The 23,097-nt window shown below is 40.8% G+C and overlaps 1 protein-coding gene across 1 annotated transcript in view; it reads left to right on the forward strand.

Moving 5' to 3' along the window:
• The window catches only part of kalrna (kalirin RhoGEF kinase a), a 140,273-nt gene that overhangs the window by 87,146 nt on the left and 30,030 nt on the right, over nt 1–23,097 (forward strand). The window contains exons 39-40 of the mRNA XM_023430817.2: nt 9,020–9,098; nt 9,290–9,457. Of these exons, the coding sequence (XP_023286585.1) occupies nt 9,020–9,098; nt 9,290–9,457 (247 nt within the window). The remainder of the gene's footprint in view (nt 1–9,019; nt 9,099–9,289; nt 9,458–23,097) is intronic.

A 23,097-nucleotide genomic window follows, 5' to 3' on the forward strand; every position in this document is an offset into this window, starting at 1 on the left:
GTAGCGCCACCATGAGGTCACCATTTGTGGCCCCTGCAATTGTTGAATATAAAATTAAATTGGGATGACACATTAATGTCGCACTCCTATTGAAAATGGATGCTAAACATCAGCATGTTAGCATTGTCATTATAAGCATGTTGCTGGCATTAGCATTCAGCTCAAAGCGCTGCTGTGCATAAAAGCAACTAGTATGGTTGTAAAGTTTTAGTCTTGTTTGTATATAATTTTTCAGTGTGTTGAGAATCACAAATGAAATCCATTCATATCCATTGTATTGACTTGGCAGCACAAATCTAAGTGACAGTTAGCTCAAACTAATTAAACCAGAGCTATCTGCATGGCTGCACTTGTGTACATGAGAAATAGGTGACTTGTGTGAACTGACCCTGTAAAACAATTAGTAACGGCCAGACTGGACCACCATTTCAATTTACAGCAAATTATTTCCCTCTGGTTTACAAGTTCAACTTCATTTCCATTATACTGAACATGTGACGTGTTTGGCACTGCTGTCGCATGGAGGTGTCTGAAAGCAGTCTGACGGTTTACAGCTGCTCTCCTTTGCTAAAGTAAGCAGACTGATTGGTTTTTATCAGAGTATGTATCAAATCAAATGTATTTTTTCAGGATTTATTTTTCCATTGTTGCTTGATTTTGTGCAGCTGTGCAGTGAGTATAATGAAAAGTAATATCTGCTAATATAACTACTTTGGAAGTAATATCAGTCTTCTAATGAGTAACTGATATTATGTATTACGGTGCTTTTTAAAGGTTAAAGGCATTCTGTCATTTTGAGATGAAGATGTTCCAGCATTCAGCTCCAGCACTTTTACACTGGCTAGCAATTGTGTGTGTGTGTGTGTGTGTGTGTGTGTGTGTGTGTGTGTGTGTGTGTGTGTGTGTTCTCATGAATCAAATGCAATCAGTGTCGGGTTCAGACTGAAGCCATACAGTAGCCATCTGCTGGTCATATGACTTGCGTGTCAAACACTCACACACAGAGGCTCACACACACTTACACACACAGTCCTGGCAGTTGGAAGTGGTTTAGTGCACTAGTAGCTTCCAGGGAGTGGGAGAAATGTGAACACACACACACACACACACACACAAGGAGAGTGCCATTCCCATTAAACACAAAGCTATGGCTGTTTGTTCTCTCTCTCTCTCTCTCTCTCTCTCTCTCTCTCTCTCTCTCTCTCTCTCTCTCTCTTTCTCTCTCTCTCTCACTCACTCACACACATGCACAGAATGAGAGAGAGAGGGGGAGAGAGAGAGAGTGTGAGGGCGTGTTTGTGTGTGTGGCAAAGACACAAATGAGGGAGTTGTCAAAGACGGAGAGAGCGACAGAGAGAAGAAGAGGAGAGGTCGACATGCCAAAGTGGATGAGCTTTAAACTGTTCAAAGAGAGCAGCAGAGTGAGTACAAACTGCTGGACGACACACCGTGCACGAGCTGCTTACTCACTGTACTAACAGATAAAATAGCACTTACGTTAAACACTGTTTTCATTCACCACTAATAGTAATCGCAGATATGCTGTTCTACTATGACACTGTGTGTGTGGAAGTTGCGCTGTCGTGTCCAACTCAAGTTGCAGACTTTGTAGTTGTAGAATTAAAATAGCTGCAATAAAAATGTAATGAAATCAAAGGTTAGTGACAGAAATATGTGACTGTACTCAAGCAAAGTGTTAAAGCTACATTTCTTTGACAAACATTTCTGGCTGTGATCTTGTTTGTTGTTCTGCTTCTGTCTTTTTTCTGCTGGTAAAAACATTACATGTCATGATTTAAGTTTCTCTAAGTGTTAAAGGAAAAGCTGCTTGTTCACAACAAACAAGGTAGCTGGAATTAGTCATTTGTATATTATTAATAGACCCACTCCTGTTGTTGACACAGTATTCGAATACACATGGACTGATCCTCTCTTAAGACTCACTTCTGTTTTGACTTGATTCTCTGTGTGAATGGAACTGCTGAGAGAGAAGACAAGTCTGTTTGCAGTCGTCCTCCGTCAGCTGTGTACAGCTTACCTTATCATTTAACTTTGAAATCTGAGGCGTGTTTTGAGGTCTGTCCGTGTTGAGGTTTGGTCACTGATTCAGATGCTAATCCAGATCATACGTGCTGTTGAGTTTCACTTGACGTGTTGTAAAGCTGGACTGCAGAAGTGTGTGTGTGTGTGTCTGTGTGTGTGTGTGTGTGTGTGTGTGTGTGATGTTGGAGATTAATGGTTAAACAGGGTGTGTGTGTACTGGACAGACAGGAAACAGACCATTAGCTGCCACAGAGAGACTGAATAAATGAAATGTGAGCGTCCAGACGGCTGAGCTGAAGAAAGTTATATTCAGATTATACAGAAGACTCACTGGATAAACAGTGTAAACACACTCACTGTGTTATTTAACTTTTAGACTCCATGAGAGCAATGCAACCTCTCTGAGAAGAAATTACTATTTTAATGTCTTCATTCAGATTGCCACTGTACTTATCCTGGATTTGGAATCTCATTCCGTCATTTTGGTGACACTGCGTCTACACTACTGTCCACGAACAACAACCGCCAACAGGCCCGCTGCAACATTATCACATGTAGTTTGTGCTTTAACAGTCAAAGATGAACCTTACAAAGTCAAATTTAGACGCTGCTCTACAAGATTAGAAGTCTTGTGAAGCAACACTACAGCATTTCTGAAATTTTTATTGATGGGCTTCATGTTAAATGAATGCCTTTTGTTTTTGTCTGTTTACTTGGCCATTGTCATTTTGGGAATTCATCGTATACTTTTGAAAAATCAGGTGAACTGTCAATTGCAGAGTTGATGGAGCTGACTTTTGGTATATATCTTCTGAAGTGGAGCACATGAATAATCTAGCATTTTGAAACGTCTGAGGAACGCTGAGTCGTGTCTTTGTCATTGTTCTTGTCTATAAAATTAGTTATTTATACAGCAAGTGACGCAATAAGAGATCTTCGGCTTGCAGAGGGCACAAAACATCAGTTACATGGGCGTCACACATCACTGACTTGTAAAGTTAGTAAGGCTAACATGTTACCCATGTACACATCTAGCAAAGACAGAGCAACACTACGATCCCATCATCTCATCCCATATATATATATTAAGTATGAAGAAGGTTATGCTGCAGGAGTTGTTTTACGTATTCAGTATGTATTTCCCTGACCCTTAGTTGCTGTAAGAGCAGTGTACACAGTGTTCAGTCTGTCTGTGATTGAGCTGTTTGCACTTTATAGGAGTCAGTGTTGCTGTTTTTGAATGAAATGTTTGGTTTGGGTGGATTCTCAACTGTCTGAAACTGTCGTTTTATTTGTCTTTTCTTGTGTATTGTAAAGTAGAAAAACAATGTAATTTGTCCTCTGGTGCTCAGACACAGTGGCTCAGACTTAATGTTCTTTCTTCTTTCTTTTTTTTTTTTTCACTCTTGCCACTGTATTTTCAGCCAGTATGATGCTGGACTGGTTTGACATGTGATGCTGTTCCCATGTAGACAAACACTAAAACACCTGTTAATAGTTCTCACTGTTAAAGTCATTATAATTCACATCAGTACCCAACATGTGAATATAGCACTGTAGCACTGTCACATGATGAGCATCCTCATGTCTACACCCATGTTTGTGCAGGACGTTGTTGCTGCACACACACACACACACACACACACACACACACACACACACACACACACACACACACACACACACACTGTAGATGTCTGTACTGCCGTCTGTTCCATATGGAAACATATAGAAGGAAACATAAAACTGTAACTGCTCTGCTTCAACTACGTACTTTGTTTTCCGTGTGCGGTGCCGGTAGAGTTTGTTCTACAATGAACTTACTGTGGATCTAACGCAGGGAAAGGCATCTGAATAACTGTACATACTAAGCAGTACTTTAGAGTCAAGATTACATTTCTTCTCACACTTCATTATTAACCTGTGGACAGCTAGACACACAGGGACATGAAGGATTCTTCCATGGGTTCCACTGCAGGAAGATGCTGTATTCAGTCTCGTATCCACTCTCCGACTCTTGTAATCACAGTTTTTTTCACCGTGAAATTGATACATCTGCAGTCTATGTAAAGTACACTCGCATACAGAAAGACCTTTATGTGTTGCTGAGGTATCCATGAAAGTATTTACCACCCTGTAGACCTGATATATGAGTTCATAGTGCAGAACAAAATGTACCAAGTCAGTCTCGTTATTATTCTAATTCTTTCTGCACATCTGCTCAATGTGTCAGTTTGTATGGATGAGCAGTACATTCAGATTTGACAAGCTAACCATGTTTGACCTTTCCACTTCACTGATATTGTATAAAATGAAAATGGATGGTAACAGACTCTGAAATATCTATAGCTGTAGTCAGTCTTATGAGAAAATAGGAACAGTGAAACAGTTATAATGAACTTAATAATAAAAAAGCATGGTAGGAATGCTGTAGAACTGCTCTCTAGAGAAATATACATTAGCTACAGGTAAATGCACTGATCAGGAAATGTGATGCAGCACGTATATCATCTGATCTCATTCATTTTTATCATATCTGCAAAATATAATTTGTTTCATGGGCTTCCCTGCAATATTTGCTTCTGGAAGGTAAAGCATGATTCATGTTTTTATGTTAATATTTGAAAATATATATATATATATATGAAAAAGTCAAATCTGACTTGAAGCACAAGACGGAACAGAAGTCAGGCGCTGCGGTATAAGAGTGTGGCACGCACTTCTTACACTAGAACAAAACGTTGCCAGTGAATATAAGTATTGCAAATTAGTTTCATATGAGAGTTGTCCTTGGACACACGGTTGGCGGTCCCTGACAATCAAAAATATTTCCACATAAGCGCAGAGTGTCGCTCCGCTGAGTTATGTGTACAGTTTTCACTCCCTGGCAGCTAGTCGAGCACTAAACCATTTTCAGAAGTTTGTTCGTGTGCGAGAGGCACAGGAGTCATATGACTGTCAAAATGGCAGCTTTTTCAAATTAATGGCCTTTCATCTTGATTTATTCCTTTCGCTTTCCAGTGGTGACCTTGTGCTGCCCCTAATGAGCGTGACTGACTAGTTGAAGCCATCTCACATTTAACACGACTCATCCATCCTGTCCAATCAGAAATCGATCTTTCTCTCTACAGCGAACGGCTCATTGGTTGACGCTTTAAAATTTATCCTTCACTGATATTTGTCAACATCCTGTTTCAAAAGAAAATGCATCACTTCAAGCATCTAATAATTAAATTTTTTGGGACCTTTGATTCTGAATGTAGCCCATTGTGCTTAGCCTTGGTTAAAGGCCTCCATTAGCCATAACAATTTTAATTGATTTAACAGTTTAATTAATTTAATTTCAGTTTTAATCATCACTCACTGTTGGAAAAAGTCCCGCATTTCAAAGCCTACTTATAGTAAGTAAAAGTACATAAATATTATCACCAAAATGTGGTTAAAGTATCCAGAGTTAACTCTGTTACTTATAAATGATCATATATTACACATATTAATATGAATGCATAAATGTCTGGTGCTTTTCTGGTGATAATTCAAACCAGCCAATATGAAAGGAGACAGATCTGCTGTCTTCCCTCTTTTCCCTTCATCCTCCACATGAATTTGTCTTTTTAGAAACAAAATTAGTTTCTGCAGAAAACGAGTTTATCCTCCCAGAAGAAGCATATGTGCCCAGAGCTTTGAAATACACATGGTCAAACTCTGTAAAGCGCTCACAGGGGCGGTTTGCCTTAGAAGGAAACCATATCTACCATTTATCAACTTATCTGATACTTACTGAGCTAATACAAAATAAAGGTTGCTGTGCATGCAGAGTGCTTTCAAACAAATCCACCCAATGCTAAGCAAAGAAAATATTCAGTGTCCTTATCTCATGAATAACACGGACGGTTCTAGATCTCAACACGTTCTGCTGTTGAAGGAGGTGAAGCGCGTTCGTTCTGCTTAACAGTGTCTTCCTCTGCGCTAACATATGACAATCACAAGCTGACGCGTACGTGTGTGTGTGTTGCCAGGGCACAGAAATGTGTCATGTGACAGATAGCACTAGAGCACAAGACACACCCTCAAACAAACACACAAACAAAAAGACCATCAGACGAGAGTGGTACTGAAAGGAGGAGAGCGGTTGCTGTCACACTGAAGGTTTTTATGTTGATGATAATGTATTTAAATATCTGGTTGTGGAGATTTTTTATCAGACAAATAGTTGAGTTAAAATTCAGACAACTGAAGTTTACTGTAGTTTATTCAACAAATAACAAAATACTAATAAAATGGCTCATTATTTATATCAAAACCTTTTTCATTTTGTACTGAGGCACATTTAAAAAACACCTTCCTAGTCATGATCATTTCCTATGGAGAGGATAATCGACTGGATGAATAGCATAGAGAACAAACTGTTTGTAGATATGGACTAACTGTACTGTAGTTGAACTGTTATGGAGCAAAGTCTAGTAATTAGCATGTTAACATTCCTAATGTGGCTAACCAGCTTCCTTTCCGCTCAGCTTAAAAACAAATCGGTGTCGTTCTGCTAAAGCCTCAAACCTCCAGGTGTAGCGATAAGTGTGTCGGATTCAATGGATTTGAAGATCAACTGATGAACGTTTTGCTTCTTCATGATTAACAAACATGTTTTTTGCTCTTGAAACACTTAAAATTCGGAGGGATAAACGTGTTTTTCATAAGATTGAACCAGATTGGTGCCTTTTTGCTTTACATTTATGGATGGAGAGTGAACCACACTTAGCTTCCCGTTGAGCTTGCACATTTGCTTCCATTGGGTGACCGTCTTGTCAAACAATGATTTAGATCTCAGCAGGGAAGCCAAATGTTGTTGTTGACATGCAGCAACCCTGTATTTACCTGTATATTCTCTAGCCTTACATGCTCATTGTCCACCCACACAGGTGTTTTCTCTTATTTTGCCTGGACAGTTCTGAGAAGACCTGTACAGGTAAAGTACTGTATGTGAAAATGTAATAGCTGTGGAAAGATTAAAGATTATCACGGCATCTCAACTACCTGCTGCTCTTTGATATCAGCTGCTACTTGCTGCGTCATTTCCTGCCTGCACTCCATATAAGCAGCGAAGCGAGCGGCATGCCTGCACCCAGAAATGGAGCGAATGACACTTTAATTAGCAGCAGTTTGGTGACGTCACACTTCCACCTTCAGCCTGAGCAGAAGTCTAATCAGCCGGATTAAGTGAAAACACCTGCGTGGGCCTTTAGATGGTGTGTGTGTGTGTGTGTGTGTGTGTGTGTGTCACTGCCATCTGTCAGGTAAAAAGTCACCTGTACCTTTTATAGAAACAGGGGTCTTTGTTGCTAGGAGATCTTTAGCCTGGAAAAGAGTGTCTGCTTACAAATGTGCACACACAGACACACAGTCCCTGACATTTTCCAAGACAATGTGAGTTGAGCAGACGAGGCAGATAGAGGAAGAGAAGGAAGTCGGAGGAGAAGAATGTAGATTCATTTACATCCTGGAGCCACTTTTGTGGTGATTTGATTGTGTTGCTGGTGGGACTGATGCAAGGAGGTGAGCAAGAAGTCAAAAAAAAAAAAAAATCCCAGCTCTGCAATATCAGCAATAACAAAACAACAGGGGACAGATTCGGGAGATGTGCTGATGTGTCTGCCTTCACTAGTTGTTACACTCCATAGTGCGGTATAAACAGCCCATCAGCTGACATTGTGTTTATACAGTACACAGGTTTTCAGGTCACATCAGATCAAGTGTTTTTTTTTTTTTTTTTTTTTTTTTAAACACACATTGACTGAAACTGAGTCTGTGCTGTGATCGTCCATCTTGTGTTTCCATGGCGCTGTATATATTTGTATGTGCTGCTGTTTTTTTTTTTTTTTTTTTTTTAATGTATTGATGTCTTATGCCTTTTGCACATATGGTGTTTCAGTTTAACTCTAGTAAAGGTCAACACACCTCAGCAGTATGACGTCAGTTATATTACTATTAAGTGTCTGAGTGTGTGCGTTCCAATTCACTCTTTACATAACAGGTCTATTAAGCCATTATGACAGTGCAGTCTACAGCATGTCCCGTAAACACTGACGAACACTGTAACTCACGTCTTCAGCTTTATCCTTTCCTTATCATGTTCCATCAATCATTAACTCTGAAAATTGTCCAGCTGATGACATGAACAGCTGTACTGTCCACACCGAGTCGAGCAGACCCACATTCAAGTTCAAAAGTAAAGCCAAGCCAATACATATATATATATTTAGATGTTTGGCAGCTGTTTGATACCTTCCTGTTGTCTTTCTATGAAATTGGAGTCCAGTCATTTCCAGCGTTTCCAGGTCAGGAAGTGGTTCAGGGTTACACTGAACTTCCACATTGCGTGGAAATGTTTGTGCTCAGTTGATTTTTACACCAAATGAGGATTTTGTACGTCCTCTCACAGCTTTTTATTCATGCTCAGTTCAGCTCTTTTTCTGTATGTAAGGTTCAGTGTTATAAAACCAAAGGAAAGTCATGAATACATGTGCACAGCGTGTTCCTCCAGCCTGCAGAAGATTTAACTCTGCAAACTCTAAAAAGCAGCTGCTGGGGTTTTGTCGTTTTTAATTCTAAAAGGTAAATTTTACTAATTTACCTGAACGTTGAGAGACTTTAAACTCTACAAACCTTTTCACCAGTTCACAGGCACATGAACATCGAGGTGCATGTTTAGTTATGCACTAATCATTTTTCTGTGTGGAAATATTCAGTGTTTATTGTGTAAACACTGATGTCAGTCCTGACTCGGGGCAGGATTAAGTTTCTCCTTTGTCATCAGGTGGATTTGCAGCAGAATCTTTCAAGCTGAAATGTAGATTAAGTTTGTTAGAATTGGAAAAATGCTCACTCACACGCACAGAGGATGTTGTAACACACAAGTTAAACAATGTTTTGAGATTTGAAAAGTCTCATCAAATGTGGCGTCTCTTTCTTTTGGCAGCTCTCTGGTGGTTGTGAGTTGACAGTCGTCCTTCAGGACTTCACAGCAGGATGCAGCACGGAGATGTCTGTCAGCACAGGTGAGAGAAACTTCATCCGTGCAAAGTTTGGCTTCAGTAGTAGGTAGTTTTAGTGATTCAGTTTAGTCTGTGTTCATGTGTTTATATTCATATATTCAACATTTTTCTGTGGAAAATGTCGACCAGAAGGCGTGAAATAAGATCGTCTGAAGTTAATACACTGTAAAAACGCTGTCTGCTCTCCTCTGCAGGTCAGACAGTTGAGCTGTTGGAGCGACCGAGCGAGCGGCCCGGCTGGTGCCTGGTCCGGACCACTGATCGCAGCCCACCACAGGAGGGACTGGTACCCAGCTCTGCGCTCTGCGTGTCCCACTCGCGCTCCAGCGTGGAGATGGACTGTTTCTTCGGCTCGGGAAAAGGTAGGATGAACAAACCTCAAATTCAAATGAACCTCGAACACTGACCTGCTGCTTAATCTGTGGCTGAAAGATCTGAGGTTTTGACTTGGTTTGCATCACTTAGTGATTGCACCGTAGTAAAATCAGAGATTGAAAACGTCTCTACAAAAAGCTACAAAAATAAGAGAATTTAAAATGAAATAGAAAAAGAAGACATTATATTTAGATACCTAATATGATTATCAATGTTTCCATTCCTACTCTGGTTCAGGATCAGCATGTTCTTCATGGTACATCGTCTGTAAATGTAGTTGCGTTACTCAGTGTGACAACCATGTTGTCACTTGTGAGATTCAGCCATGACATTGCTCTGTCGATATCATTTCATTTGCTCCACTTGGCTCCCATAGCAGAAACAGAATAAACTCTGCTGTGAGTTAAGATGCTGTGAATGATATATTTACATGTTGTTTAAAAAGTCTCACACATAAGTTACGAAAGAAATAATAAAAGCTTAGGCTTGCGTGAATTACATTCCTTGTTTTTTGCATGAATTTGTAAACCCAGTGTAAGTTAGAAGTGACACCCACAGCTGCTCTAATTCAAAAGTGTGGCGGCCTTCCAGTTGAAAGTGGTACAAAGTGGCCTGATTGGATGGATTTCAGTCTTTATACAGTGAGGGAAGCCAGACCACCAAGTCTAGCTGTGATGTGTTTCCTAGAATTATGCTGACCCTCCGGAAGGAAGAACTAAGTGTAGAAAAGATCTATATTTCAGATGTAACCGCTCAAATTATGTAATACTTTAGGTTTTATAACTTTCATTGAGTCTTTGTTAATCAGAAGTAGAGAGAACTGCTTTTCATTAGTCGGGTCATTTCAAGTACACTGATCTGTATTGACCTCTACTGGTGAGATGTGGACATTACAATATGTATGAAACCCGTTCTGCTTTCTCTATCAAGTCCCCTCAGACAGACACTGCAGAGCTCCTAAAAATAAATGTTGTAAATGATCATCGTGTATATATGCATTATTTATTTAGGAAGAAGATCTTTAAATACGTCTAACAGATGGGTTTAATTGAAGGTGTCTGTCTGCAGTAACAGAGTCTGAACATGTGGAAAGGATGTTTCCTCCTTTACACGTTCAGGAAAATCTGGCCACAGTTTTGGAAAGGTCACTGAAAAATTCAGTGTTGTGACTTTGTTGTGTCTAACGCCTTGAAAACACATCTGTTACGTTTACTGATGTGTGTCTGTGTGCAATATGATACTGGGTATTTTGTGTTGACTGCTGAGAATAGATAAATCTGCCTAGAATCTGGTTTCATTTAAATCAGAATATTTTAGCATAAAACGCCAGCTGTTCTAAAAAGTAAATACATTCCCAAAAATAATCGGTTGTGTCCAAAATCGCATCCTGTTCACTTGGTAGTGCGGTGTATATAGTCCACTATTTTCTGTCCAATCTGAGTGTGTTAATGCAGCGACTTTGTAGTGCTCTCTAAATATCCACAATGCAACATGAAAAGTGTTTATACTTTGTACTAACATTCCCACAATGCAGTGCAGATTATCACTGTGCAGTATATAAATAATGATCATGAGTAAGTGTCTGAATCTTAAGTCACTGCTCACTATTGAGGAAACCTTTGAGTGTCTATTGCTTAGGGAGTGGTGAATGAGTGGACATTGGGGTGGTTGCAGACACAGCCACTATCTCATTCTTAATGGTTACTACGGTTACCACTGATCGAGTGTACCTGTTCTGTCCTACAGGGGGCAGTGCTGAGCGGCTTAAACACCTCCTCACTGCACCTGTTCCATGTGACCTTTGACCTCTGACTGTGTTGACACACAGCAGATTGTGCCTTCTGTATCTGGATCAGAAACTGACAGGCTCAGATGGAAACAGCAGCTCCTCATGATGAGGATGTATAAGGATGAGCTGATTTCATTTCATTGCATTGTGGGTGTTTTATAGCCCAGAGGAAGATGCTGAAAATGATCAGTCATTTACTGAACATCCAGAGTCATGTTTGTTATATTAGAGATGGAAGCAACAATGATGGCTATTCACCAGGGCTGGTCTCGAGCATTGATCTCCCAATTTGATTCTATTTTGATTCACAAAGTCAATAATTAATTCATTTTGATTTGGTTCTTGATGATTCGGTTACATCAGATAAATACCAATAAATGTTAAACAAAGAGCTTCTCAGAATTTATCCTGGGGAGTTTCTTCTATATTCTACAAATGAGCAACGCTGTTTTTTCATTCAATATAAAATATATATAATATGATATAAAATACTTGTTGACTGGACTGTAAATACATTTCCCGGTTATAAGACCAAGGATTTATTTTTAATTTTATTTTGATTTTATTCCTTTTTTAGCAATGCAATATGACTAAAACATGACACACCAGTGTTTTTGCTTATGATACAAAACCTGCTCCAGGGCATCATCGTTATAATGATAATAAATGCTGTCACATACAGCGACACATGGACCGTCAGTAGCAGATGCCACCGCTAAGTACAGACATTCACTTTAATGATCACAGTGAGCGCAGACAGGACAGAAACTGAAAGACTGCTTCTAATTCATCTGCACTGTTTGTGCTGACGTCAGCCTGAGATCTGCGCACAGCCGTTAGCTAGCATTAGCTCTCTGGGAGAGACGGACTGAATAAAGTAGAATCCACACAGAGTCCACTCGACTTCCACGGCTTCACATCTCCTAGTTCATATGTCTTCAACAAACACAAACGGAGCTCAGATAAGTGTGAACAGTCATCCATGTTACTTTTTAACTTTAAATAACCTTTATGTTGTAATAACTCAGATTTCCACAAAGCAGCCAGTAACTTCTACATACACAAAACATTTAGTGCAGATTAACATGCAGCAGAGATTGATCTGGGAACTTTAAGATTTAATATTGGATCATTCAAATAAAGATTGCAGTTAATTGGAAAATCAATCCAGCCCTTCACTAAACACACACACACACACACACACACATCTTATCAGGACCCTCTTGTACACCAAACTTTAAAAAAACTTCCTCCCACCTTCATACACAGACGCCCTTTGCTTTCCTTGTGTAACTGGCCTGCTGCAACCCAGTTTACAGTTTTTGTTTCGCTAAGGGTCATAATCATAACGGAGGTGGTTTGTGTGCGTGGGAGATTTCTCTTTACTGTAGTCTCTCTCTCTCTCTCTCTCTCTCTCTCTCTCTCTCTCTCTCGCGCTCTCTCTCTCTCTCTCTCTCTCACACAAACACACACAGCATGAGATCAGCTGATTTGCCTGACGCTGCCATGGTGTGTTTCCTGCTCACTGATGAGAGGGATGTTTTGTGTTTCTGTAGAGACATGCAAATCAGACATCTGCAACCGCTACACATGGAAACGAACACACAATCCACATCCACATACAGTAGGTTTCAGATATTCAGGAAACACTGAGGCGATCCAAATGTTTGACCCCAGTGCTGAATCATGATGTGTGACTTGTCCAACTTCTCACTTTGGCTTCCAGTTGCTGCAGTGCAAATACAATATCACACCTTTACCTCAGTTATAATTGTGAATGAAAGACTGTGTTTTGTTATTTAGTTATTACTGTTTGTGGCCTCCACCCAGAGAGACCTACGCATTTGGTCTGGTCATTTTAAATAAGCAGGCAAGTGTCTAATTCATCATCATTAGAATTATAGAATATAGCTGACATCACAGAAATCAAATGTGGACTCTGAGACATATTTTGTCAGACAGATATTTTGACCTTGAACTAAAATGTAATCGTGACCAAAACAAACAACTTACTCTAACCTCCACCGATCTGTTGCCACAGTACAGTTGTAGTTCTGTTACGAATGTGTAAAAGAAAATATATCACATGAACCAGTTGTGAGAAAAGGTTAAAATTAGACAGGGGAGCTGCAGAAGCTGCAGAGTTGCCAGAGTAAGAGCAGGAGCAGAGATGATCAAAAGTCTTCATATAGAAATACAGTGTCACTGTAAGTTTCAGGTGATATCAGAGAAATCAAACAGTGTGGATTCATCATGAAAACTGTATTTCAATCTTAATAGCCATTTGTTTTACTTAGAGCAGCAGGCAGGAGCTTCCACTCCCTTCAGTAATTTATGTTGCTGCAATCTCAGCCAGGTTTTTGCATCATCTGTGCAACCATGCCATTACATCAACATTTCTGCAAATGTCCTACAAATTGAAGCTGACTTCTCACATACCTGACATATTTAATTCAGGACAAAAGTGATCAAGCTTCTGCACAGACAAATCACACTGGCTCACATTTACCTTCCTAAATAAAACTTACTGCACTTAAACTTTAGAAAATCATTTTCATTATCGCACCATTAGCTTATTTTACCAATTTAGTGTTTTGCTGCGCACCGTACATTCAGGTGCTCGTCAGGAGCCAGACGTGTGTGTCACACTGAACAAACATGTCGCACTAAGTTTCAAATTAACACGTGATTCCAGCCCAGACTTCCCCACTGACCCCAATGCATTATGTCAGTTGTGTCCTGAAAACCATAATTGTTTCCTGGTATAAATTCAGAATTGGGCGGGACCCACGTCTGCTTCCTCCTCAGTGAAATGACTGGAGGCTGATGGTTATTTAATGAACTGTTCTGTATTTGTTAATGAATGAGTCAAACTGTTAATTAACCCTAAAGAGTCACCGCTAATTAAGTGAACTGGATATAAACTTCTGACTGGTTCAGCTTCAGCCTCTTCCCTCTGTCTGCCCTTTGTGTGTGTGTGTGTGTGTGTGTGTGTGTCTGTGTCTGTGTGTCTGTGTCTGTGTGTCTAGTCTTGTGACTGCTCTGTAAAGTAGGTCTCCTTGTCCTCTCTGAGACTGTGAAGACACTTGAGTCTCTAAAGTTAACTGAGAATCAGTCACAATGCAGTTTTGAAGTCACTAAAATAGATGGAGCTAAAAGCTGTAACTTTACCTTCATCAGGACTTTCATCACTGTAATCACATAGTTGATATCTGTGACTAACAGTTATACTGTAAATAGTTTTGGTTGTTGACATCTTGCTTCTCCTCTGTGTGAACCAGCTTCGTCATTTTATTATGAGATTGTAATTATCTTAAAAAGACCTTGGGAATTATTAACTGGTCCTGTGTAAGACACCGTTACCGACAGTAATGTGAAGTTATCACTGCAGAGGTATTTTTCCCTGTACTTCCTCCACCGAGTATAAAATGGGACACTGCAGGGAAACGGAGCTGCTGGAAGCACTTTATCTAGGCTAAGTGCACGTGTGTTGTCTTACCTGCTGCTGCAGTGCTCGTCAAGGTGCACACACACAAGGCGGGGGGAGTATTTACAGTCCATTGGTCCTTCAGATGCTGAGCATTGGCCTGATTTAATAGATGTCCTTTTTTTAGTGAGGCGAGCCAGTCTGGTCCAAGTCTAGCCTGAGAACTGATAAACATGAGATAAGGAAATAAACACTGTACTTGAATAATAGTGGACAGTGGGCTTAATGTCCCCAGATGACATTTCTCAAGCTGAGATCAGCTTTTCCAAATATTTTTCTGATGATCGTCATGATTTGGGGAGTTGTCACGATGATAAAGCTGTTGTAATAAGCCAATAGCGAAGCTGCTTAAAGTTCTCGAGGAGATTATACCCTCAAAAAAAAAACACAATATAGTCAGACTAGCATTTGAAATTTACAGTCTGATTCCAGTGAAAAGCTTTACGTAAAGCATGTGAGCAAATAGGAACTAAATGAGTCACAACCTAATGTCCTTTCATTTACGACTATGCTCGGGGGCTGAGGGACTGTCGGCTAATAGGCAGCAGAATTCTCTACAGACTTCATGCTAGTGTTAGCGGCTTGACGATGTTGCTGTGGCTGACTCAAAAGCTATCAAGCTCCTTGTTCCTGCACTAAGTGAGACTGTGAACGCAACAGGGATGTAGATAAAGAACTGGGCAGAGTGTGTGCTTTGCTTTTTGAGTTTCATGCTCGCACTAGCTTTATTTCCAGAACATGCGTGTTGTAGCTTTAAACACAAACCCTTTCCCTCAAATTGCTCAAGTGACGCTCCTCAGATTAGACTCTAGCTGCACCTGGCAGCTCGTAGGGGTCCTCCATTACCTGCCCATGTGTTGAAGTGTCCTTGAGCAAGACACTGAACCTGATATCGCTCCTGACATCCAAGAGCTGCGAATCAGATCCCCTCCCAAAAATCCCTTTACTGGGGGAAAAAGTGAAAGAAAGTGATCAGGAAGAGGAGGGATTCTTCTAACGGGCAGACATGCAGTAAATGTTGAGTGTACAGAAGAGAGCACAAAGCATATTTACAGTACAGACAATTAAGAAGACAAATTTATAGATCAGAAACATATATTAAGAAAATGATCCAGAAGGATGTCAAGCAACTTCCGGGTGCTGCCCAGAGATAGGAGCTGAGACACTCAAGTGAGGTCCTCATGGTTGAGACCAACACTCACATCTAACTGTAGCTCTACCATTTTCCAGGGTCAGGGCAAACAAGCTGTGAAGACAACATTGACGTATTACTCCACCATGTTCACCAGTTATCAGAGTCTGCTGCGACTGAAAACAAAGCAATAAGAGCAATGAGAGGGAACCAAAACAGTAAAGATGTGGGCCAAGACAATTAGCTGCAAGACACTACAAAGCTAAACCCAGGGCCCAGGTGATAATTGTCTATGGGGTTTATCACTATCAGCAACCCCCGTCCACATTCAAGTAGTCATGTGATCCATTGTTAATATAATATTGACCACAGCTGCCTTTCAAAGAAAAGGTAATTAGGCTAAATTACATGAGTTGAAAAAAAAACCCATTTATGTAATGTTATTGTCCAACTTGCCACTGTTCTCCAACATGGCCATGACTCGCAGCAGCAAATCTTGTGCAAGCATTGCAGCTCTATCAGTAATGATCCTGCGATATTTGAATAGAGCTATTACGGGCCATTGACGTAACAGGGACCTGTGTTTGAAAGCCAACAAGCCATTACTTCAACACATAGACTGATGAAGTCGGCAACGTTACAAAGTTGATCTCTGAAGAGGACTTAAGACACACATTCCCTCTGTCACACCTCTCTCTCTCTCTCTCTCTCTCTCTCTCTCTCTCTCTCCCTCTCACACACACACACATATCAAACCACACACAGTGTTGGAACCTTGCTCTCCACAATGGGAAAGTAGCCCTCCACAATAATTAACACTGACTTCTGTTCTTGAGAACTGGAGTGTAGATGAGAGAGAGAGAGAGGGAGTGAGAGAGAGAGAGAGAGAGAGAGAGGGAGGGAAACTCAACAACTTGTATGTGTGTGTGTGTGTAGGCTCCTCCTCCCTCTCCTCCTCCTACCTCATTTGTTCTCTCTCCCTCTCTCTCTTTGTTGAATCTCAGCAGTATGGACTTGAAGGTCTCGCTGTACACATCAACAAGCCACTCGGCCAGTTAGTGAGCGAGTCAGACAGCTAGAGAGAGTTGTGTCTGAGTGTGTGTGCACGTGAGAGAGAGAGGAGTGCGAGTGTAGGATGTGTGTGTGAGCGAGGATGAAGCGAGGCCGGCGTTGCTGTGGATGGATCCTCGCTCGTTGCTGCTGCTGCTGCTACAATGGCACAGGTGGGACGAGATGTAGAGACACATGGACACTGTGTGTGTGTGTGAGAGAGAGAGAGAGCAAGGTGTATGAAAGCAGGTGTTTATGAATGTTATATTGTGTGTTGACATTTGTGTACACTGTCTGTGTGTCAGTGTTGCATGTTTTAAAAGTTAGGAAGTGTATAATTTGTGTGTGTGCTGAGGAATGAAACACAGAACAGGTTTCTAATGACCGGCAACATTCTTTACAAGAGATGTGTGCGTGTGTGTGTCTGAGAGAGAAAGTGACAGTGAATGACAAACCAAGAAAGAGAAAGAGAGAAATTCCTGTCGTTCTTGTAATTTTTCTTTTTCTGTTAATATTTCGTGTTGGTGCTTGTGGAAACTGATTTGAATTGAAAATTATTCATGAAACAGGAAGTTGTGTGTCACCCAGAGAGAGAGAGAGAAGGGAGAGAGAGGTAGATGGAAAGTGACAGAGACGCATAGAGAAGAGGACAGTTTCTTTCTTTGTCTCTATGATATTGAGCAATATGATTTCCTGCAGGCAGGCACTGCACAGGGCATGTGTGTATTTACATGTATATGTGTGTGTTTGGGTGTGTACTGTTGCAGGTTAAGACAGAACCTTTGGACCATCATCAAAGGATTTATGCTGACAGTCGTTATAGTAAACTTTTTTTTTTTTTTTTTTTTTTTTACATTTCCCCAATCACAGTGTGTCCCCACACGCAGACGCTCACAGTGAGTGTGTTTTCATTCAGAGCTGCAGACCGGTCCACGACCATTTGTCTGTCTGAGTTCTTCAGGCAAACAGAGAACCAGAGTCAAACCAGGTCCACACTTGGTGTTGTGCTTTGGCTGCGGGTCAGGTGCAGTGGGTCTGTTAGGTAAATTTAAACAGTTTCTTGCTATAGATAGGAAAGAAAAAGCGCATTCAGGTAACCTCAGATTTTACAGGCTTCATGTCAGATTTGACAATAACAACAAAACCTTTTTTCCAATTAGGTGAAGCAAAAAACTTGAGCACCATATTGAAACAAAGAAGGATAAAAAGTTGCGGCTGTGCAGAACCTTGTTAAAGTTTTAGGCTCAGGGCCCATTCACTTTGGGTCTATTCAGACTGGGACTGTAAAGTTTATGTGAGTACAGGTCTGTGGTTTGTTTGTTTTAACTGAGAGGCCCATTGTAGTTTAAAGAGACGTAGTTCTTTTCAGGGAGACTTTTCTCTCCAGAAAAATCACAGCATTGTTTGTTTGTTACGCTTCCCTGATGTTCAACCTTTTCCAGACAGGTGGATGACTTTCCTCTCCAGATTGGCAACAGAACTTTGTTGTGGGAAATAGTCTGACTCAAACACTGGAGACAAAACATTCATATAATTGGTTTTTTTGGAACAGTCATTTCAAAAGGCACAGGCAAACAACTTATTTTGTTGTTTACTGGAGAGGACTTGTGCAAGTGTACATTCCTGATATCGGTGTGTACTGTAGGCTTTAATCAGTCCAATGAATAACAAAGAAATTTGTAATGTAGATATTACCACTGCTAGCACTGCTAATACAATCCAATAAACGCCTTAATGAGGCCATTAATCTATAAAATGCAGTTCAAACCTTACAGATGTATTATTTGTCCCCATGAAGTAGCTATGTCTCCATCATGGAGGAACAGTGTGAATTGTTAGGTAGGTTAATGTATAAGGTGTTCCAGGTGTGCATGAGATTCTGATGCCAGCACACACACACAACCACATCCATGTGTTTTTTCTTGCCTCTGATGAGTCCGTACAAATCCTTAAATGCAATGGTTGGAATGAATTATTGTGCTTTTACTAAGGCCACTTGATAGAGTTTAAATGACAGGATTAATTTATTGCTCTTTGCCTGTATTTTTGGGAAAACTTAAAGACGACATTGAAATTCAGTTTTCAGGACAAAATATTGTGATTAATTTTGGCGAAGATCTGAATCCTTGAGGTTTGTGAAGATATCTGATTCTCTGGTAAAATTGAAGGCGCTTGGATTCAGGGAAGAGAGCTCACATTATATGTTACATGTACATACTGCCAACCAATCAATGTGCTGAAGTAAGCTGGATTTTTGAAATGGTTTTATTGTGTTGACCAGCACTCTGACATGACTCCAGTTTACACAGCATCAACAGTTATGGTATTTAGAGTTAGCTGTAGCCGTTAGCTGAAAACAACCTGAAGGCTGAGGCCAGCAGTCCTCCATGCACTGCAGCTTTAAGGGCTCATGTAAGGTGTGTATTTGCAGGTTAGCGTTCAGCTCTGGTTAGCTAAAGGTTAACTCAGCTCTGAGTGTGGACAGACAGTGGACTTTGGCCTCAGAGCCTCTCTGGAGTACAGACTGGCACATAGCTGAACTGGTCACACTGGTTTCAGTGATGCGTCTCAAGAGTTTCGGCTGGTTTCTATGCACCTGTTCGAACTCGCTTCCCATTAATACAAAGTGATCTAGTTCTGACTAGACAACTCCAAGCCCAGGTGAGGACACACCCAGGTGACTCAATGAGATTTTATCCCTTGGGTCACTTTCATTTGTTAGTGGGGTCACGTGATGGACAGTGGCAACATTTCCGGTTCTTACACTGCACCCCTGGTGAGTGTCACACACAGTCAAGCACATTTACTTTCACTGAACGTTGTGTAGGCTTGAGCACAGTAATACAGTATTTTATAGCACTGTGTAATCTACATATTACAATTTCTGATAAAGGAGACTAAACCCACGGAGTAATGTTTAATCTGATGATGAGTAATCGGTTTCTTCTCTGTATATCGAAGTGTAACGTGTCCCTGCTTCCAGTTCTGTACGTCCTATTTTCCTATTCCTCATTTTAATGTATGTAAAACACATTATATAAAAGTTAAATCGTTGTTGAATCCCTGGAGCTCAACTGGTTAGACTGGTTTCTGTGACGTGTCTACTGCAGCATGCCACAGCATGTATATGAACTGTACACTGGGCTGCATTCATCGTCTTTAGGAAGGGGCAAGCCGTTCGTTGTTGTTACTGTTATTGTTGATATTGCATGTTTTTCCAGACACACACACACACACACACACACACACACACACACACACACACACACACACACACACAGAGGCACTTCCTCACTCACTCGCACAGTGACTGAGTAATTGGGGGTGTAAAGTGATCCTTCATCCAGTCCATTACCCATTAAACCTGAAGATGGGCAGGAAACTACTCTGACCCTGAAGCATACACACACACACACACACACACACACACACACACACACACACACACACACAGTCTGCCAGCAGAGATAATGGACAGAGACACAGCATTAGCAAAGTCTTGGCTGCGTTGCTTCATCAGCTGTGATTCAGTGAGTTCAGTCTCATCTGATCTGCAGCTCTGTTTTATTTAGATGGAATACTTTAATACTTCTCTTTTAATTGGGATGTGTGCTCACTCTGAGGGGTGGAAGCATCAGCAACTGACTTGTTTGTCCCAACAACCAGACTTAATTTAAGTTTAAATTCCCTGTAAATAATATCTTTGAATGTGCCAGTTGTCTCTCTGTGTTGCAGTAAATTATTATCACTAACAAAAGCTTTAATACAGGTGTGTTGTACATGAAATAACAGGTGCAGACGGACTTAGTGACTGAATAGAAACAGGTAACCATGCATGGTATTCAACTTCTTCCTTAGATACAGAGATTGTCCTGATGTACACTGTGTAATGTGGAGTTTTTCTGCCTTTTCTTAGATACTAAATCTTCATTTTCATTTCCTCCAGGAATTGATTTAAAAACAATGTAGTCTTAATTCCTCAATTTGTTGCTCTAGATTTTCAATCGTCCTATTTGTAACATCTTTCAGTTCCAGTTAAGAGGCGTTTCCAATTGTATTTCCAGTTATTTCTCCCATGAAGAGGAGTGTTTTTCTAGCATGTAGTCACAAAGTACCTTTTTTCCGACCACAGTGACTACTATTAAGAGCTTTCGCTTTACCAAGCTGAGCAGCTTTTACAGAGACAACTCTCAGCAGAGTTGACTTTGTTGCCATGATGACATGTTTCATGAGTGAACTTTACTTACAGTGGTTTGTTGACAGAGAACAAGTCCCGGTTGGTGTCTGGAGTCAATTGAACATAATTAGAAAAACAAGCCAACATTTTATCAGTTGACATGTTAGAGTCAAACTGCGTGGATGTGTAGTGAGGAGGAACAGTCTGCGGGGACAGACGCTGTCTCCCAGCAGGTTCTTAGTGACAACAGACAGTATATTCTAGCTTCCTGGGCGTGTGACACACACTGTGCCAGGCAGACCAGCTACAGTACGGCCGGTGAGACAAAGTGGCATCTAAACAGGATGTGTAGAACAAGCGATGAGCACAGCATAACAAGCTCTGGTCTGATTCAGATACATTTGAAGCTAAATGGTTTTTAGACCTGAGGTGAGCTGACACACAGGAATGCTTCAGATTCACTCTCGCTGACTTTTCTCAGTGAGTTTTGTGATGGACTAAAGCTCAGTAGGTTAAAGGTTTCACCACTGTAATTTTTATGTTGTTGTTTTCCAAATGGATAGCCTTGATGTATTTTGTGACTATGACCCCTAGTTCTTTGGCAACAGGCATATTTTTTTTCACAGGGAGTATCGTGCAGTTTGGAAAGATGTCATGCTGGTGAATAGTACCGGTGGAGGCGGGGCATTTCTGCGAGATATGACTCGTTTGTCACACCTGTTCGCTGATTGATGCATGTTTCTGGTTATAACGTTCCAACTGAGAGGAGTGGAGGTGACTCGGTTATTGCTCAGTGGTGTTTTAAGAAAAGGGTGGACCTCCACAGCTGGTGTCAATTCTACCACCACTGTTACTGTTGCTATACAGTATAACACTGTTAATATAGAGTGAAACAAACAGAGTTTATAGAGACAAGAAAGATACTGAAATCTTCAGTCAGAGCAGAAACGTGTGTCTGTATGAATACATCAGAAAGTAATATCTTGGATCTTAAGTCAGCTTATCCAACTAGTTTTGGTCATAACCAAAACCAGTCACTTTGCACTTGAAACCTGTTCATTACCTCCCTCAGATGGAAAATGTTATCACATGATTTCAAGCCTTTGTGATGTACTGTCTTATCATCAGATTGGTACCATAGTCGTTTTCGTGTGGTTGTGCATGTTGTAAAATATGTAAATAGAGAGAGAGAGAGAGAGAGAGAGGTATGAGAGGAATGCCATCTTCCCAGATTACTGTCTCTTCCTGTCATTGACAAAAAATCATGATGCGAGGAGAGTGGGCGGGCAGAGGAGAAGACAACTACAATGTATTTTTCACACAGTCTGTTTACAAATACTACAATACTTGTTTTATTCTCTGGAAAGCAGGGAACAGCTGTAACATGTGTTTTTATGTTTTTGGATAAGAAGTAATGTCTTGGTCGAGAAGAGTTTCACGTTTAGCACAACAAGCAGAGTTAGATGCTGCCAGTGGCGCAGCGGGAGGTTTGAGTCCCTGCCTGGCTCAGTGGTCGAAGTCAGGTATTGAAAGAAGAGAGATGATCTGTGTGTGTGTGTGTGTGTGTGTGTGTGTGTGTGTGTGTGTGTGTGTGTGTGTGTGTGTGTGTGTGCCTCAGTTTCACTACTCTCTTGTCAATAGAGCCATTCATAGACAAAATGTGTGTGTGTAGTGTAATTACAGAATGAAACTGAGTGAGTGTGTGAGCGAGAAAGAAAGAGAGCAGAGACCCTGATCTGTTGCATTCAGACTTTGGTTCAGTGTCTACAGACTGGACGTTGTGTGTGTGTGTGTGTGTGTGTGTGTGTGTGTGTGTGTGTGATTAAAGATAGTGAGTGATGTGGATTTTAACAGTAGACAGTCTGTCTTTTCTGTCGGCCACAGAACAAAAGCGTCCTTGTTTGGTCTCACCTGACTTTGGCTGTCAGTGTGACACTGCAGTCCTCTGTTGTACACACACTATTCACTGTTACCCAGAGTACTAATGCTGCA

The sequence above is a fragment of the Seriola lalandi genome, unplaced genomic scaffold (assembly GCF_002814215.2).
Source record: "Seriola lalandi dorsalis isolate HSWRI2012SDOR001 ecotype SW California unplaced genomic scaffold, Sedor1 jcf7180002054912, whole genome shotgun sequence".
Lineage (NCBI taxonomy): Eukaryota > Metazoa > Chordata > Actinopteri > Carangiformes > Carangidae > Seriola > Seriola lalandi.